Below are 20650 nucleotides of genomic sequence, written 5' to 3'. Positions count from 1 at the left end.
ACTATCCATATATATGTTCCTAAGATATTGGTTATTTCCTCGTAATATTGTTTTTTATAAGCCTCAAGTGGTTTTTATATTGGGTAATACTTTATAGATATTGTTGGGACATAGTCCCCTCTATTTCTGAAAATATTATGTAGAATTTGTATTGTCTTTCTTAAATGCTTACTAGAATTCACTAAGAAATTCATCTAGGCCTGCAGTATTCTTTGTGGAATTTTTAATTTAATAATTTAATAGTTCAACTAAATATAATTGAATTTAAAAATTCAATTTCTTTAATAGACCTATTTATGTTATTTTTGTTCATTTTTGAATTTTGGTATATGCCTCACAGTGAATTTTTCTTCTACCTAATTTTTCAAATTTGTGGGCATTAAATGATTCATATCTATATTGTCTGTAGGGTCGGTAGTAATATCCTTCTTTTTATTTCTTTTCTGGATTGCATGTGTTTTCTTCTTAAATTTTTATTTAGAGGTTTATAAATTGTATTGTTCTTTTCAAAGGAAAGAACTTTTTATTTTACTCATTTTCTCCAATTGTTTTCTATTTGCAATATTACTATTTTCTACTGTTATCATTTCCTTCCTTCTACTTGCTTTGGGTTTAATTTGCTCTTCTTTTACTGATTATTATGTTGGAAGGTTAGATTACTGACTTGAGATCTTTCTTTTTAAATACAAGTATTGAATACTATAAATTTCTCTGTAAGTACTACTTTAGCTACATCCTCAAATTTTTATGTTTTATTTTCATTTTCATTAAATCAGAGGTATTTTCAAATTTCCCTCATGACTTTTTTAACTCATAGATTATATAGAGGTATTCTGTTTAAGATCCAAATATTTGGAGGTTTCCCAGAAATTTTTCTTTTATTAATTTTACTCTATTATTACTTTTTAATTCCATTGTGATCAAAGAACTTTCTTTGTATGATTTTAACTTTTTCAAATTTGTGGATGTTTGTTCTATGACCCAGAATATAATGTATCTTAATGGATATTTCACATATACTTGACAGGAATGTGTTTTCTATTGTTGAGGCCAGTGTTCTATTAATGCTAATTATATCCCATTGATTGATAGTTGAGCTCAAGACTTCTCTATCTTTACTAACTTACTGTCCACTAGTTCTATCAATTACTAGTAAAAGGGTTTTGAAATCTCTGATTATAATTTTGGTTTTATCTATCTGTTTTTTCAGTACAGTAGTACAGTTTTGTTTCATGTATTTTGAAGCTCTGTTATTAGGTAAACACATATTTAGGATTGTTACGTTCTTATGTGTGGCTTTTTTATCCAGGCTGTCAACATCTGCTTTTATTTGGGGTACTTAGACTACTTACATTTAATATTATTATTGATATGATTGATTTTAGTTTTCATCATGCTATTTGCTTTCTATTTGTCCCCTCTCTTCTTTGTTTCCTTTCCTCTTTTTTCACCCTTCTTTTGGATTGATTTTTTTTTAATGAGGCTATTTTATTTCCATAATTAAATTATTATATTTACACCTTTGTTCTTGTTATTACTGATTTCACAGTTCGTTAGGGTTTTTAACAATCACAGTCTACCTTTAAGCAATATTATACCAGTTTATAAGTAGAATAAGGACCTTCTAGCAATACACTTCCATTTCACCTCTCCCAACCTTTATTTTTTTTTTAATTTTTTTTTATTTTATTTATGATAGTCACAGAGAGATAGAGAGAGAGAGAGAGAGAGAGAGAGAGAGAGGCAGAGACACAGGCAGAGGGAGAAGCAGGCTCCATGCACCGGGAGCCCGACGTGGGATTCGATCCCGGGTCTCCAGGATCGCGCCCTGGGCCAAAGGCAGGCGCCAAACAGCTGCGCCACCCAGGGATCCCTCTCCCAACCTTTATATTGTCATAACACATTTTACTTTTGTACTGTTCTAAGTTTATAAATGTCAAAATATATTGTCAGCATTTTTGCTTTAAACAGCAAATTTACTTAAAAAATTTTATTCAATTACTGAACTTTATTCAGTAATTGCAACATATGTATTGATATTATTTTGTTATTTTTGGAGCAATTTATTTGTAATGTAAAAAAAGCAATTGTATTTTACTTGAAGATTTTCAATATAAGTGAAAAGAAGTGCAATTGTGGAAAGAAAAAATTTAGATAGAATTGGATTGACAATATCAACTCACACCTTTAGTGTTTTAATATCTATCTTTTCAAAATTGTGAAAAAACTGTGTAACATAAAATTTATATCTGTTTTTATTTATTTATTTTTAATTTTTTAATTTATTTATGATAGTCACACACACACACAGAGAGGCAGAGACACAGGCAGAGGGAGAAGCAGGCTCCATGCACTGGGAGCCCAATGTGGGATTCGATCCCGGGTCTCCAGGAACGCGCCCTGGGCCAAAGGCAGGCGCTAAACCGCTTCGCTACCCAGGGTTCCCTATCATATGTGTTTTTAAGTGTATAGTTCAGTAGTTATCCTCTAAAGAGATTTAAGGAGTAAGAATAGAAGTCCTTTATATTTATTTACATTATTACCACTTTTGGAATTCTTCATTCCTTGTATAGATCCAGATTTCTACCTAGAATCATTTTTCTCCTGCCAGAAAAATTTCTTGCAGTGCTGGTCTACTATGATGAGAGAAATCAGCTTTTATTTGTCTGAAGAGTTTTTCTTTCACTTTCATTTTTAAAAGATTTTTTGTGTGTCTGTTGCTACTGATTAATTTTTCTTCTCATATGGCATCTATTTTCCTGTTTCTTTGCATGCCTGGTATTGACTGCTATATGGTAGACATTGTGAATTTTATATAATTTGGGATAGTGGAGTTTTTGTATTCATTTAAATATTTGGGGGATTTGTCCTGGGCATGCAGTGAAGTAAACTTGTGAACAATCTGATTTTTTTGGCTTGCTTTTAACATTTGTTAGGTCCAGAATGACTTTCAGTGTAATCCATGCAGGTTAGAGTATTGGGTGCTGAGAGAAGGGTTGAGAAGGGTACAAAGTGTATCTGGAGGGCCAAATAAAAGTTAACTGATATATATGAGTAAATGCTTATTTTCATATCTGATATTCCAAAAGACTGCAATTTCCTTGAGATCAAAGACAACATGTCTTTCCCCATTTACAGCTGAGAGATTAACAGTGTCTCACAAAAGCAGGTATTTGTTAAATGTTTGCTTTCTATATATTTTTAAAAAGATAACTGTAACCTTACATTGTCTTTCGAAAATTAACATTTAATTATTTTAGTAGTGATAGCACTTTTTAAAAAGAACTTAAAATAGCATATATTAGTATGTCTAATCATTTCATCAACTTACATTTTTCTCATCCATTCTATTTTTCTAATTTTTCTTTTCTTTTCCATATCCTGCCTTCTCTTTAGTTTAGAGAAATGGAATTCAGTTTCTTTTTTGTCTTCCAACTCTACATTTTCAGTAGACATCCAAAACTATTGAGAAATGAAAAATGAACATACAAAGTGTTGAAATACTGATTGTGAGGTTATCTAGCTATAGACAAGAATTTCTGTGAGTTCAGTAGGAATATGCCAAAGCAGAAACAGAGAAATGAATACACCCCTCTAAGGTATTTCTTATTATGGCATGGGTGAGTAGTACATTGAGCTTTCAGAGACACGTGTCACAGAAAGACAAACAAAGCACTAGTATTAGTAATTTTTTTTAATTAATAACTATTAGCTGAATGGATACATGAACATGTTCCAGTATTGTTTTTGTTTTTCATAAGAACAGACCTTATCTACTCTTAGTGTTCTTAACTTTTGAAGATTCTAATTCCCAAGGAGTATAGGAGCCCTCCAAGAACAAAGTATCATTATTATGTCCCAAGATTTTGTGGTTTCCCTATGTGACATGCTATCCTAACTGGCTGCCTATTTATCTACTTCAAATTCATTCCCTCTCCTTCACCACATACACACTGAAGAACAAGGAAGAGAGTTTGCTATCCCCCACACTATGTATTTGTCTCTCTTAGAGCACATATTTACTGCACTGTAATGAAATATTCTTTTTACCTGACTCTCTCCAAAATTAAAAGGAAAAATACTTAAGGGGAGGGACTATTTTACATAACATTGTATCCCTAGCATCTGGTATGATACCTGACATATGTTTGGTATGCATAAGGTTTGTTGAATGAATGCATGCATTCACACCTTGATCATTTTCACTTTCATACTTAGTATACTTAATATACCACATTCTATAACCTGCATACCAGAGATTCAGGATCTAAATGAGGCTACAAGCCCATATAAGCAAACACCTAGAGCTACTGAACCTGATCATATTAACCTATAAAATGTAAGTTTACAAATATCCTTAGGTAGAGATTATCTCCACAAAAAAGACACCAAACATGGTGTCTATGGAAAATCACATATATGTTTTAAGAATTATGTATATTTAAAATCATTCCATTCAATTAATATGAGGATATGTTAAAGCTCCAAATACCATAACAATCCAAATGATTTCCCAGCAGTCTCTGATGTTCCAAGCTCTATAAGAGAAAATGTCATATTTTTCTCAAGAATTCCCACCTCTAGTCCAAGGATTAATATAGCATCAACAGCATTTAGAAGTAAATGTAAAGAAAAAAAGATATATTGCTGATCTGGAATTATTATTAGTAACCCCTGAGTAGTTAACACAATCAGTTTTTATCAGTTAAATTACCAAGATTTATTAATTTAAAATTAATTTTCAAGAAGACAAATGAGTTTCTAACTATAAATGATTAAAAATTATTAATATTTCTTTTTTCTTACTGTATCAGAGACAGGCCTCCAGCCATTGTTCTCTACACGATGATACCAGCCACTATGATCCTCTTCCTGAAGATCATCGCTTTTAATATGAGATGTATATTTTGCTGAAAGTTTTGTATAATCTCTAGGGCTATTAGCACACAGATCTTCAATATGTCTATGAGTGAAAATTTTATAGTATATATCAGGTGGAAATTGAACCTGTATATGGAAAAGTTCAAAGGACCATTGTAATCTAATTATAAAACTGGTTTGTTTTAAAAATTTACATTTCTTTTTTTTAAAATAAATTTATTTTTTATTGGTGTTCAATTTACCAACATACAGAATAACACCCAGTGCTCATCCCGTCAAGTGCCCCCCTCAGTGCTCGTCACCCATTCACCCCCACCCCCCGAAAAATTTACATTTCTTAAACTTCACAGAAATGTGCTTTAAAACTACCAAATAAGAATTCATCCATACTTACACCACCTAATCTGAATCGTACACGAATACCAGCAGCAGCATCTAGAAGCTCTGCCTATAAAAAACATATATTACTTTTCAACATTCTGTATATATCAGTTCACTATTTCTCATTCTATCATGTTAAAATAGTCACTGAATATTGATTATTTATGAAAAAGGTCAAGTAAATAGACCTCAAAGAATTATTTTTAAATTAAAAAAAATTTTAAGATTGTTTTTAAAAAAGATTTTATTTATTTATTCATTAGAGACACACAGAGATAGAGGCAGAGACACAGGCAGAGGGAGAAGCAGGCTCCATGCAGGGAGCCTGACATGGGACTTGATCCTGGGTCTCCAGGATCACACCCCAGGCCAAAGGTGGCACTAAACTGCTGGGCCACTGGGGCTGCCCCAAATATTTTAAGATTTAATTTCTTATGGGAAATCAATAAGTAAAACAGCTTTCATGATAACTGGAAAAATGATAACAAACTATGTTTACTTTCTATGCAACATGTAAGTATAAAAGCCAACAGATTTATTTATTTATTTATTTATTTATTTATTTATTTATTTATTTTTAATTAATTAATTTATTCATAAAACAGAAATTTTACAGAAGTCCTCAAATATATGATTTTATTAAATATTATCTTACAAGTAAATTCAGAGAAAAAAATTATGATTGGCTAATCTGAGTTTAACACCAGATGACCTTACCTAACTAGCTTTTATTAAATCAAAATCCCATGTTTAAATTTTATAATAACTGCATATTGGTCTTCTAAATTATTGTGCCCTGCACCAAATGGAAAGTAGTAAAAACAATTTTGGGTCATCAATCAGAACACAGTTCAATCTTATCTCCCAATAATATTAAGTTAAATGAAAAAATACATGTTATCTTAAATCATTCAGTCTGTAAAGCCTGAAAGATCACACAAAGTTTTGCATAAGTTTTTCGTGACTAAACAGTCTATTTACAAATGCATACGTGTATAAGGTCACAGTTCAAACATGAAAAAACATGTTTTATAACAGGGTCTCAAACATATTTTAAAAATTCATAAGATTTATACAGATAACACTTGAACAACATGGGTTTGAAGACCACGGGTCAACTTATATGTGGATTTTTTGTAATACAGTATTGTAAAAGTATTTTCTCCTCTTTATGATTTTCTTAACATGTTATTTTTTCTAGTTTACTTTATTGTAAGAATAGAGTAATACATATAACATACAAAATATGTATTAATTAGCTATTTATGTTATTAGTAAGGCTTCTTGTTGACAGTAGCCTATTTGTAGTTGACTTTTTGGAGACTTACAAGTTACACATGGATTTTTGACTGCATGAGGGGTCAGTGCCCCATCCCAATGTTGTTCAGAGGTCAACTGTATATACATTTTAAACAAAATTCATTATATATAAACTTTTATTTCCACTAAAGTAGGCAAATTTCAAGTGTACAGCTTCATGGATTTTTTTCTTTCCTCTTTTATTCAGTGAGGGTGAAGGGATGATCATGTAAATCCAATCAGAAATGGAGTGGAATTGAGCTTGGATTGCAGTTTTAGTAATCCTTATCTGTTCCATTTCTAGTTTTTCCCTATTTCTCAGCTTTGGTCCTGGCAAGTCTTTATCTCCTCAACTCTGAAAGCCTGTAGGAAATTCAGATGTTCCTTTGGAAAGATTTGAGTTTACTTCTTTATCCTCTACCATCTGCAAACTCAAATGGGGATTAGGGTTGGTTGGGTACTGGCAGTTCCTTTCAGCATGACTTAATAGTGTTATTTAAAGTGGACTTAGATTAGTTGTAAATATTCACTGCAAACTAGGAAAACCAAAAATAGTAAAAAAGAGGTACAAGTGATATTCTTAAAGGAAAGAAAATATAATTATATAAAATGCTCAATTAAAACAGGAGAAGACAGAAAAATAGTGCAATACAAAAAAGAAACAAAGAACAAAGGCAAGAAATAGAAAACATTAACAAATATGTTAGATATTACTATATTAAATATCAATGGTCTAAATATGCAAAGTCAAAGGCAGAGACTACCAACATAGATTAAAAAAAATAAGACCCAACTGTATGTTGTCTATAAAAAAACATTTTAAACATAAAGACACAGAAACGTTAAAAGCAAAGTAATGGGGAAAGATACAATACATTAACTAATTAAATGAAAACTGAGCAGCTATATTAATTTCAGAAAAAAGCTTAACTCAGAGCAAGGAAAATTATCAGGGATAAAGAAGAGGGTTACATGATGATAAAGTGGCCAATTCTAGATCTCAGGGCACCAGGGGACACAGCCCAAGATCCTGCCCTTCCCCGGGACAGGCGGAGGCAGGGAGGGCACAGGACAGTGAGGACGCTCCTGCCACCAGATGCCCCCAAGCTGTGCAGATCAGTGCCCCTCGCCCCTGGGAGCATCTAGGCCAGTGCGGGCTGGGAGATTCTGTAGTTACTGCGGGAGCTGACTCCAGGGCTGGAGAGCTGGCCCCACCAGTGGTGCTGTTCCTCCTGGTGTCACCGGGTGCCTGGGAGGGGCGGGGTCGCGAGGGCACAGGGGCCTCACAGGATAAGCAGCTCCCACTGAGCTGTGCACCTGGCAGGGGGCGGGGCAGTTCCTCCAGGTGCAAAAACCTGAGAATTAGGGCAGCCCTGGTGGCAAAGCAGTTTAGCGATGCCTGCAGCCCAGGGTGTGATCCTGGAGACCCAGATCGAGTCCCATGTCGGGCTCCCTGCATGGAGCCTACTTCTCTCTCTGCCTGTGTCTCTGCCTCTCTCACTCACTCTCTATGAATAAATAAATAAAATCTTTAAAAAAGAAAAACCCTGAAAAACAGCACAGCAGGCCCCTCCCCCAGAAGACCAGCTGGAAGCACAGGGGGAAGAGCAAATTCTTGACCAAGTAGCACTGGAAAGCTCCAGGGGAAATGAGTGATTTACAGTATATAGAACCAGAGGATGATACTCCTTTTTTTATTTCCTTTTTCCAGTACAACTCGTTTTTAGCCACTCTGCACTGAGCAAAATGACTAGAAAGAAGAACTCACCACAAAAGAAAGACTCAGAAACAGTACTCTCTGCCACAGAGTTGAATTTGGATTACAATTCGATGTCAGAAAAAAATTCAGAAGCACAATTATAAAGCTACTGGTGGCTCTGGAAAAAAGCATAAAGGATTCAAGAGACTTCATGACTGCAGAATTTAGATCTAGTCAGGCCAAAATTAAAAATCAATTAAATGAGATGCAATCCAAACTGGAGGTCTTAATGACAAGGGCTAATGAGGTGGAAGAAAGAGTGAGTGACATAGAAGACAAGTTGATGGCAAGGAAGGAAGCTGAGGAAAAATGAGAAAAACAATTAAGAGATTGTAAGGAAAGGTTAAGGGAAATAAATAACAGCCTCAGAAGGAAAAATCTACATTTAATTGGGGCTCCAGAGGGCGCCGAGAGGGACAGAGGACCTGAAAGCATATTTGAACAAATCATAGCTGAGAACTTCCCTAATTTTGGGAGGAAAAAGGGCATTCAGATCCATGAGATGGAAAGGTTTCCCCCACTAAAAATCAATAAAAACCCTTCAACACCTCAACATTTAATAGTGACACTTGCAAATTCCAAAGATAAACAGAAAATCCTTAAAGCAGCAAGAGACAAGAGATCCCTAACTTATATGGGGAGAACTATTAGATTAACAGCAGACCTCTCCACAGAGACCTGGCAGGCCAGAAAGGGCTGGCAGGATATATTCAGGGTCCTAAATGAGAAGAACCTGCAGCCAAAAATACTCTATCCAGCAAGGCTGTCACTCAGAATAGAAGGACAGATAAAGAGCTTCCAAGATAGGCAGAAACTGAAAGAATATGTGACCACCAACCAGCTCTGCAAGAAATATTAAGAGGGACTCTGTAAAAGAAACAGGAAGCCCAAAGAAATAATCCACAAAAACAGGGACTGAATAGGTATTCTGATGACACTAAATTCATATCTTTCAATAGTTAATCTGAATGTGAATGGGCTTAATGATCCCATCAAAAGACTGGATAAAAAAGCAAGACCCATCTATTTGCTGTCTACAGGAGATTCATTTTAGACCTAAGGACACCTCTAGCCTGAAAATAAAAGGTTGGAGTATCATTTACCATTCAAATTGTCCTCAAAAGAAAGTAGGGGTAGCAATCCTAATATCAGATAAATTAAACTTTATCCCAAAGACTGTAGTAAGAGATGAATAGGGACACTATATCATACTTAAAGGGTCTATCCAACAAGAGGACCTAACAATCATGAATATATATGCCCCTAATGTGGGAGCTGCCAAGTATATCAATCAATTAATAACCAAAGTAAAGACATACTTATATAGTAATACACTAATACTGGGAGACTTCAACACAGCGTTTCCTACAAATGACAGATGTTCCAAGCACAACATCTCCAAAGAAACAAGAGCTTTAAATGATACACTGGACCAGATGGATTTCACAGATATTTACAGAACCATATATCCAAATGCACCTGAATATACATTCTTCTAAAGTGCACATGGAACATTCTCCAGAATAGACCATGTACTGGGTCACAAATCAGGTCTCAACCAATACCAAAAGACTGGGATCATCCCCTACATATTTTCAGACCATAATGCTTTGAAACTTGAACTCAATCACAAGAAGAAATTTGGAAGAAACTCAAACACATGGAGGTTAAAGAGCATCCTGCTAAAAGATGAAAAGGTCAACCAGGAAATTAGAGAAGAATTATAAAGATTCATGGAAACTAATGAGAATGAAGATACAACAGTTCAAAATCTTTGGGATACAGCAAAAGCAGTCCTAAGAGGGAAATACATCTCAATACAAGCATCCCTCAAAAGATTGGAAAAAACTCAAATACACAAGCTAACCTTGCACCTAAAGGAACTGGAGAAAGAACAGCAAATAAAACCTACACCAAGCAAAAGAAGAGAGTTAATAAAGATTCAAGCAGACCTCAATGAAATAGAGACCGGCAGAACTGTAGAACATATCAACAAAACCAGGAGTTGGTTCTTTGAAAGAATTAATAAGATAGATAAACCATTAGCTGGCCTTATTAAAAACAAAAGAGAAAAGACTCAAATTAATAAAATCATGAATGAAAAACGACAGATGACAACCAATACCAAGGATACAAACAATTTTAAAAACATATTATGAGCAGCTATACGCCAATAAATTAGGCAATCTAGAAGAAATGGATGCATTTCTGGAAAACCCCAAATTACCAAAACTGGAACAGGAAGAAATAGAAAACCTGAACAGGCCAATAACCAGGGAGGAAATTGAAGCAGTCATCAAAAACCTCCCAAGACACAAATATATATCCAGGGCCAGATGGCTTCCCAGGGGAATTCTATCAAATGTTTAAAGAAGAAACAATACCTAATCTACTATAGCTGTCCGGAAGATAGAAAGAAATGGAATACTTCCAAACTCATTTTATGAGGCCAGAATCACCTTCATTCCAAAACCAGACTAAGACCCCACCAAAAAGGAGAATTATAGACCAATATCCCTGATGAACATGGATGCAAAAATTCTCAACAAGATACTATCTTATAGGATCCAACAATACATTAAGATTATTCACCATGATTAAGGGGTATTTATCCCTGGGATGCAAGGCTGGTTCAAGTCTCGTAAAGCAATGAACCTGATAGATCATTTCAACAGGAGAAAAAACAAGAACTGTATGATCTTCTCAACAGATGCAGAGAAAGCATTTGACAAAATACAGCATCCATTCCTGATCAAAACTTTTCAGAGTGTAGGGATAGAGGGAACATTCCTCAGCATCTTAAAAGCCATCTATGAAAAGCCCACAGCAACTATTCTCAATGGGGAAACACTGGGAACCTTTCCCCTAAGATCAGGAACACGACAGGAATGTCTACTCTCACCACGGCTATTCAGCTTAGTACTAGAAGTCCTAGCCTTAGCAATCAGGCAACAAAAAGAAATAAAAGGCATTCAAATTGGCAAAGAAGAAGTCAAACTCTCCCTCTTCACAGATGACATGATACTGTACATAGAAGACCCAAAAGACTCCACCCCAAGATTGCTAGAACCCATACTGCAATTCAGCAGTGTATCAGGATACAAAACCAATGCCCAGAAATCAGTGGCATTTCTATACACTAACAATGAAACTGAAGAAAGAGAAATCAAGGAGTCAATCCCATTTACAATTGCACCCAAAAGCATAAGATTCCTAGGAATAAATCTAACCAAAGAGGTAAAGGATCTATACCCTAAAAACTACAGAACACTTGTGAAAGAAATTGAGGAAGATACAAAGAGATGGAAAAATATTCCATGCCCATGGATTGGAAGAATTAATATTGTGAAAGTCTGTCTATGTTACCCCAGGCAATTTACACATTTAAAGCTCAGCAACATGTCTTTAGAGAATTACTGATTAAAACAATGAGATACCTATGACAGCATGCACTCTCTTTTCCCTACCCTTCCTCTTCCTCTCCCACTCTCCCCCTCCCCCATATCTCTCTCTCCTTCTCTCCTTCCCCTTATCTACCCTTACCTCCCACCCTCCCTCTCTCTTTCCTCACCCTTCTCCCCACCTCTCTTCCTCTTTCTTTCCCTCCCTCCCTCCTCTCTTTTTCTCACTCTTTAGTATTAGGCGGTTTCAGTTAGAAAAACTTTTTTTCTATTTTGAATCATAAGATCCAGATTTTTGAGTCTGCCTCATGGGTCCCACCATGACCACACTGCATGGATCTTTGAAGTATTTTTTAGGGAAGGAAAGATGCAGAAGAAAGCCTGGCTGGTAACTGGCTTTTATCAGCAGTGGGAAGGAAGACTTTAGTGGGGAATAACTCTCCCCTTGAAGAACTTGCTGCTTCACCCTACTCTCTATGGCCTATCTAAGGTAATCTTATTTTTATAAAAGCATATTTTATTTAAAAATACCCTAAATAGTAAGAAATATCCCTCCAAAATGTTTAAAAGGGTTATCACTAAGGAGAACACACAGGTAATTTTTAGATTCTTCTTAGCTCTTCTGAGTATTTTCAGAAAATGAATGCATACTGCTTTGGAATCATAAAAAGAGACATGAATTTTAAAAAGGAAAGAAAGAAATATATTGGGTCAGAAGCCCTCATTCTCATATTCAGATCACCCTCTGAACCTTTTAGCTTTGCTTCAAAAGGGGGTTGTGAAAGCTCAAAGTGCTATGCTGTTGTGAAAATTGTGAGATGGTATATGTATACTTGTGGAAACACTTTATAAACTATAAACAGCTATATCCTGATGTGCAGTGTGTGGAAGCAGCTCACCAATAACATATACAAATCAAAAATAAATAAACTACAGTATATAAAACAGTAAGATACTACTATACATCCATTAAAAAAGCTGCAATCTATACTACTGACAAATCAAATACTAGCAAGTGATGTGGAGGAAGAGTAACTTTCATTCATTGCTTGTGTGGATGCTAAATGGTACATGTACTTTACTTTGGAAGACAGCTTGGCAGCTTCTCACAAAACTAAACTCTCTTACCGCATGATCCAGCAACAGAGAATTTAAAAGTACAACAGCAAGAATGTTTAAGTCAGAAGAGGGTAGAAGGATTAATCGCATTCTCTGAGAGAATATAAAAATACCAATGTCTATATGATTTTCTTAAGTTAAACATATGTATTGCAATCTCTCCTTTAAGCAATAAAAAATAGTAACTGGAGAAAATGTGACAAAATGTATTCAGTTCAAAAGAAGAAAGAATTTTTTAAAAGAACATAGACATTTAGACATACACACAGTAAAAGAATATATGTAGATCTCAAACTATTGATAATTATAGGCAATTTGAGGGAGTACAAAGGAGTAAGAGAATCACGACTTACATTTTTCCACAGTTCACGGACACAGCCAATGAACAACTACATCTCTGCAACTAACTCTGAAAAGGACTTGAAGACTGAAAGAACAGATAATCCATAGCTAGTTTCATAAGAAAGGATAACAGATGCAAAGATGCTGTTTAGCAGGGTGGGGGTGGGTTTTTTTTTTTCCAATGAGTTAAGCGTACAGTTATTCCCATATGCTTTTTTTAAGTTTTAATTCCAACTGCAGTTAGTTAACATACGTATAATATTAGTTTCAGGTGTAGAATTTAGTGATTCAACATATCTTTGATTTTCTGATTGACTCATTCCTGATTTAGTAGCATGTTGTTTAAATTCCACGTATTTGTGGTCTTTTCACTTTTTTTCTTGTGGTTTACTTCTAGTTTTGTAGCACTGTGATAAAAAAAATTGTGTGGCATAACTTCAATCTTTTTGTATTTGTTGATGCCTGTTTTGTGACTTAAAATGGGATCCACTCTGGAGAATGTTTCACATCCACTTGAGAAGAATGTGTTTTCTGATGTTTTAGGATCCAGTGTTCTGAATATACCTGTTAAGTCCATCTGGTCCAGTTGGTCATTACAAGCCATTGTTTCCTTGTTGATTTGCTGTTTAGATGATTTGTTCATTGATGTACATGGGGTATTAAAGTTCTCTAATATTATTATATTATTATCAATGAGTTCCTTTATATTATTGTTTCATATATTTGGGTTCTCCCATGTTAGGTGAATAAATATTTACAATCGTTATATCTTCTTGTTGCATTATCCCTTTTGTTATAATATAGTCCCCTTCTTTACCTCTTGTTACAGTCTTTGTTTTAAAGTCTATTTGTCTGATGTAAATATTGCTACTCTATCTTTCTTTCAACACCTCTTTGCACAATAGAAGTTTCTTTGTCCTCTCACTTTCAATTTTGTTATTAGGTTTGAAATGAGTTTCTTGTATGCAGCATATAGATGGGTGTTGTTGTTGTTGTTGTTGTTTTATCCATTCTGACACCCTGTGTCTTTTGGTTGGAGCATGTGGTCTATTTACAGTCAGAGTAATTATTGATAGATATGTATTCATTGCGATTCATTACTTGTTTTGTGATTGTTTTTGGAGATTATCTCTGATCCTTTCTTGTCTTTCTCTCTTTCATCTGTAGCTGGTCTTCTTCAGTGATATATTTGGATTTATTTCTCCATATTCTTTGCATGTTTATTAGTGGTTTTTAATATATGGTTACCATTAGGTTTGTATATAACTTCCTCAGATAGCAATCTATATTAAGTTGGTGGTCATATAAATTTGAGCCCATTCTTTTCTCCTCTCCTTCCTACACTTTAGGTATATGTTAATATACTTTATATCCTTTTTATGGGAACTCTTTGACGGATTTTTTTAACAGAAATATTCATTTTTACTGCTTTTGTGTTTCCTGCATTAATACTGTCACTTTGGGTCTCTACCTTTCACTCATATAGTCTGCTTTAATATTTCTTGCAGGGCTAGTTTAGTGATCATGAACTCCACTGGTTTTTGTTTCTCTGAAAAATTCTTCACCTCTAGTTCTATTCTGAATGACACCCTTGATGTAGAATATTCTTGACTAGATCTTTCTCAGTCAGCACTTTGGAAATAACATACCACTCCTTTTTGGCTTGCCAAATTTCTGTTGAAAAATCTCATGCTAGCCTTATAGATTTTTCTTTAAAAGTTAAGGATTTCTTTTTTCTTGCTGTTTTTAAGGGCTTTTTTCCTTTCAACATATTTTGCAAACTAATTATGTCTTGGTGTTGGCCTGCTTTTATTGATTTTGCTGGGGGTTCTCTGTGCATCCTGTATCTGGATCTCTGTTTCCTTCTTCATACTCGGGAAATTTTCAGCTATTATTTCTTCAAATAAATTTTCTGCTCCCTTTCTCTCTCTTCATCCTCTGGGACTCCTATAATACAATGTTATTACATTTATTGGAGTCATTGACTTCCCTCAGTCTATTCTCATGTTGCACAACTGTCCTTTCTGTCTTTTGTACAGCTTTGTTGCTTTCCATTACTTTGTCTTCCAGGTCAATTCATTCTTCTCTTCTTCCAGCTTGCTGTTCTTTTCATCAAGTGTTTCGAATCTTGTGTCTTGCACTCTTCATCGCTGATTATTTTTTAACTCTTTTACCTCTGTGGTAAGTGTCTAACTGATGTCTTCTATTATTTTCTAAAGCCCAGTGAGTATCCTAATGTTGTTTCTTTAAATTCTCCATCAGGCATGTTACTTATATCTGTTTCAGTTAGATCTCTGGCAGTGGCTTATCTTGTTCCTTCATTTGGGGTAAATTCCTCTATCTGCATTATGTCTAAGTCTCTGACTTATTCTCTGTGTCAGAAAAACCAGTTATGTCTCCTTCTCACGAAAGTAATGGCCTTTTGAAGAAGAAATCATATAATGTCTGGAGTCTGGCACTTCAGGGAACATCTCCAGTGTGTGCTGTGAGCATTCTGCTGTTGTGTTCTGGCTGCTCCATCCTTCAGGCCAGTTATCCACAGAGGATCTCCTTGTTTCCAATGGGCAGTGTTTGGTCCCTGTCCTGAATGTAGTGAATGTTAACTAGGTGAGCTCTGGTCTGCTTGTGAAATGAGACCTGTCACCACCTCCACCAGAACTGAAGCCCTGCAAAACTCTCTAGTAGGAAGACACGGTCCAAGCAGGACTTTGTGCTGGTGTTCTTGGGGAGGGGTCCACCATACTGGGAGTGAGAAACGCAGATCCACCAGAGCACAGGGCGGGGTAGGAGTTGGTGTATGTAAGGCAGCCAGTATCAGTGTGGTGCTACTTTCCACAGTTGGCTCTGTGTTTATGCTGAGTGGCAGGGGAGGGAAATGGTGCTGGCAAGCTCCTTTGTTTCCAGACAGGTGTCTCTGTGAATGATGTCTCTCAGGGACACATTCTGAGAAGAAAAACTAATCACCTTGTGTGCTCTAGGTGTTCTTAAGACTGCTGTTTCCAAGTTGTCTGCTCCTGGGTTGGTTGCCTGCCTTCTTTCCAGGAGTAGGGCAGTGCCCGTCAGGCTCCATTCCAGCCAAGCCCACTGACCTTTAAAACTCCAGACTTTAAGCCCTTCTGGTTATAAGAACTCACAAAATTCAGTCTCTCATTTTCCAAGCCAATGGCTTTGGGGAAACCTTCCCCTTGTGTATTCCCCTGCATGCTCCTATCGTTGGCCCTTCTCCATGACCATATCTCTCTCCACAATACCCATGATCTATTTCTCCTTTTAAATGATGTCTTGGGCAGCCTGGGTGGCTCAGCAGTTTAGTGCCACTTTCGGTCCAGGGTGTGATCCTGGGGACCCGGGATCGAGTCCCACATCAGGCTCCCTGCATGGAGCCTGCTTCTCCCTCTGCCTGTGTCTCTGCCTCTCTCTCTCTCTCTCTCTCTCTCTGTTTGTGTGTGTGTGTCTCTCATGAATAAATAAATAAAATCTTAAAAAAAATAAACAATGTCTCTGCACTTCCTACCTTCTTTGATATGGCTTCTTCTCTTTCTTTAGTTGTGGAAATTGTTTGTCTTTAGGTTGATTTCTAGGGGTATTTAGGATGATTTGCTAGTCAACTACCTGTATTTGTGGGAGGCAAACCTAGGGTCCTCCTACTCCACTACCATCTTCCTGTTCTCTCAAAACTAAACTTTTTTTTAAGAGATTTTATTTATATTCATTCATTCATTCATTCGTTCATTCATTCATGAGACACACACACACACACACAGAGAGAGAGAGAGAGAGAGAGAGAGAGAGAGAGAGAGGCAGAGACACAGGCAGAAGGAGAAACAGGCTCCAGGCAGGGAGCCTGACGTGGGACTCAATCCCGGGGCTCCAGGATCAGGCCCTGGGCTGAAGGTGGCACTAAACCGCTGAGCCACCCAGGCTGCCCTCAAAACTAGACTCTTATTTTTTTTTTAATTTTTATTTATTTATGATAGTCAGAGAGAGAGAGAGAGAGAGAGAGAGAGAGAGAAGCAGAGACACAGGCAGAGGGAGAAGCAGGCTCCATGCACTGGGAGCCCAATGTGGGACTCGATCCCGGGTCTCCAGGATCGCTTCCTGGGCCAAAGGCAGGCGCCAAACCACTGCACCACCCAGGGATCCCAAAACTAGACTCTTATATACTGAGAACCAACTGCTAGTTTCCAGAGGAGAAATGGGTGGGGGGAATGGGTGAAATAGATGAAGGGGATTAAGGAGTACAACTTCCAGTTTTAAAAATAAATAAGTCACAGAGACAAAAACTAGAATATAGAGAATATAGTCAATAATGACTGCAGTGATAGAGTATGGTGACTACACTTATCTTGATGAGCACTGAGTAATTTATAGAATTGTTGAATCAATAAGTTGCACATTTGAAAATAAATAAGTGTATATTAATTATACTCTAATAAAAAATTAATTAAGGAAGAAATCAATATTAGGAAGAAAATAAGGAGAAATTATTATAGATTCTAAGACATTAGAAAGATTATTAGAGAATATTATAATTTTTGTAGATAAACCTGGAAATTTAAGTGAAATGGACAACTTCCTAGAAAAATACAACGTATCAAACATAGCACAAAAATAAATACAAGATATGAATAGACCTATAACTATAAACTGAATTTGTAATTTAGAATCTTTCCAAAAAGGGGCACCTGGATGGCTTAGTAGTTAAGTGTCTGACTAGTGATTTCTGCTCAGCTCATGATTTCAGGGTCCTGAGGTCAGGCCCTGCATTGGGCTCTGCACTCAGTGCGGACTCTGCTTGAGATTCTCTCTCCCTCTCCTTCTGTCCTCCTCTAACTCTCTAAAATAAATAAAATCTTAAAAAAAGAATCTTTCCACCAAGTAAACTTCTGGCACAGAAGGTTTCACTGATAAATCCTTCCAAACATTTATGGAATAAATAACACACAACATGAGAAGGAACATTTCTCAACTTGTTATACTATGCCAGCTAAATGGGATACCAAAATCTGACAGACACAATATGAGAAAGCAAATTACATGGTCTGCCTGAATGTAGGTGCAAAAATTTAAGCAAAGTATTGGCAAACTAAGTTTAGTGATATTTATTTTTTCTCAAATATTTTATTTATTTATTTGAGAGAGAAATGAGAGAGAGAGAGAGAGAGAGAGAGAGAGAGAGAACAGGAGTGAGGGGCAGAGGGAGAATCAGACTCCCCACTGAGCATGGAGCCTGATGTGGGGGCTCGATACCAGAACTGTGGGATCATGACTGAGCTGAATGAAGATGCTTGACCAACTGAACCACCCAGGTGCCCCAGTTCATTGATATTATAAAAGCAGAAGACATTTCAACCAAAGTGTGTATATATAGAAATGTTAAGTAGTTTAACATTCAAGGAAAATAACGATATCTCAATAAGATCAGAAAAGTGTCATAAAACTTAACATCCATGTTTTTTGGATTGGGGGAAAACCTTGTTTTAGCTTTTCTAATAAAAGTTTTCTACACAAACATCTATAGCACACCTTAATGATTGATTATTGAGGTTTTTTCGCTTTGAAATCAGGAATGAGAGTGGTCATCACTTCTATTCATCAATTTACTGAGGGCCCTAGTTAATGCATAGGTGTAAGAAAAAGAAATAAAATGTATATTTGGAAAGGAAAACTATAAAACTCATTATTTGATGATGGCATGCTTGTTCATGCAGAAAATCCAAAAGAATCGAAGATGGCAGAAGTGTAGGTGTCCTCAACTCATCTATCCTCACCAACTTACGTAGATAACTTTCAAAACATCCTGAACACCTACAAATTCTATGTGAGATTTGAAGAGAGAATACCTGGAAAGCTACAGAGAGAGAAGTTTTCTCTTCTAACAAGCTAGGAAGGTGAAAATAAAAAAAGAATAAAGTGGGGGAGGAAAATTGTGACTAGCAGGGCTAAAGCAGAATGGCAAAAGCCTCTGGGGCAGGAAAGCCCAGCCCTGGAGAAGCAGGGGCTTTAAAAATCCACACTGGAGTTTTCCCTGATGGATAAGTGTTTGGCAGGGAAATCAGGAAGAATCACAGGAGAGACAGTGAAGCCTCAAGACTCCCAGAGTCACTATAGAGGAGGGGCACCCGGGGCAAAGCTCACTGAAAACTGAGGTCCGATATCAGTAAAGCGCTGGAGCACCACAACCCTCGGGGCATTTGGGAGCAGCCAGTTGGTCAGGTGGGTTAGTTCTGGAGCTTCCTTTACCCTAGTGGCTAGCAATGGATGGAAGTGGCTGTACTCTGTTCTCTTTGGGAGAGGTGTTCCCCAGGAGCGCAGTTCAAGTGGCACAGGGCCCCAGATCCCAGGGCTCCCATGATGGACAAAGCTGGCAACCTTTCATTCCCCCCTGGGATAGGTGGAAGTGGGGAAGGCACAGGACAGTGAGAACTCTCCTACTGCTGGGCACCCCCCAAGCTGTGCAGATCAGTGCACTGGCACCTGCCCCCTGGAGCATCTAGGCCAGTATGGACTGGGAGACTGTGGTTAGTTACTCATGGGGAGCTGACCCCAGAGCTGGAAATCTGGCTGCCACCATTGTTGTTTTTCCTCTTTGTTTCACCTTGTGCCTGGGAGGGGCAGGGCTGCCAAAGAGAAAAAGGCCTCACAGGACAAACAGCTTACACTGAGCCCAGCACCTGGCAGGGGGTGGGGCATCTCTGCCCAGGCATAGACACCTGAGAATCAGTTCAGCAGACCCCTAAAAGAACTGCTGGAAGTACAAGTGAAAAGGAAATTTACTGAACAAGCTGTGCTGGAAAGCTCCAGGACTGAGTGAAAATAGTGTACAGAACTAGAGGGTCCTTATTTTTCTTTTTCCATTACAACTCGTTTTTATATCAGTCTAAATATTTCCAATATTTTTTCTCTTTTCCCACCTTAACTACAATATTTTACCAACTCTTGATTTTTTAAGTTTTTTCCTTTTTGACTTTCATTTTTCTATAATTACATGTCTTAGATTTTTCACTCTGGATTCCCTTCAATGTAATCAATTTAATTTTGGTAGATATATGAGACATGGGTATTCATTTTTTTTTCCCTGCCTTGCTTTGTTTTATAATAGTGGAAGTTAGTAATTCTAAAATATGACCAACATATACCTAGAACCAAGTGGTATACTGTGCTGGTTCAATCTGTGAGATTATATTTTCTCTTCCTTCCCATTCTGCCCCCCTCTTTTATCTCATTTATGTTTTGGTGGTCAATGTTGGGCCTTTCTATAGGTATTGTTGGTTTATTTATTTATTTTTTTAGTATTGTTGGTTTATATAAATTTGGATTGAGCATCTTCTAACATACAGGACAGAATACACTCAGAACCAAGAGGATCACCCTCTAGGACCCCTCAGGTAGACTACATTCTCTTTCCACTACCACTTCCTCACCACCACCATCCCCCTCCCCACCTTTTTTCCCTTTTTTCTTCTTC

At 36.7% G+C, this 20650-nt stretch overlaps 1 protein-coding gene across 1 annotated transcript in view; it reads right to left on the bottom strand.

Moving 5' to 3' along the window:
• C12H11orf65 (chromosome 12 C11orf65 homolog) overlaps positions 1-20650 on the bottom strand; it is a 55593-nt gene that overhangs the window by 20490 nt on the left and 14453 nt on the right. The window contains exons 3-5 of the mRNA XM_026006720.2: positions 5276-5329; positions 4807-5007; positions 3332-3462 (exon numbers count right to left, since the gene is read on the bottom strand). Coding sequence (XP_025862505.1) covers positions 3332-3462; positions 4807-5007; positions 5276-5329 — 386 coding nt within the window. The remainder of the gene's footprint in view (positions 1-3331; positions 3463-4806; positions 5008-5275; positions 5330-20650) is intronic.

This window comes from Vulpes vulpes, chromosome 12, assembly GCF_048418805.1.
Source record: "Vulpes vulpes isolate BD-2025 chromosome 12, VulVul3, whole genome shotgun sequence".
In the NCBI taxonomy this organism is placed as follows: domain Eukaryota; kingdom Metazoa; phylum Chordata; class Mammalia; order Carnivora; family Canidae; genus Vulpes; species Vulpes vulpes.
The sequence above is the reverse complement of the archived record's forward strand: the minus strand, read 5'-3'. Positions and strand labels throughout refer to the sequence as shown.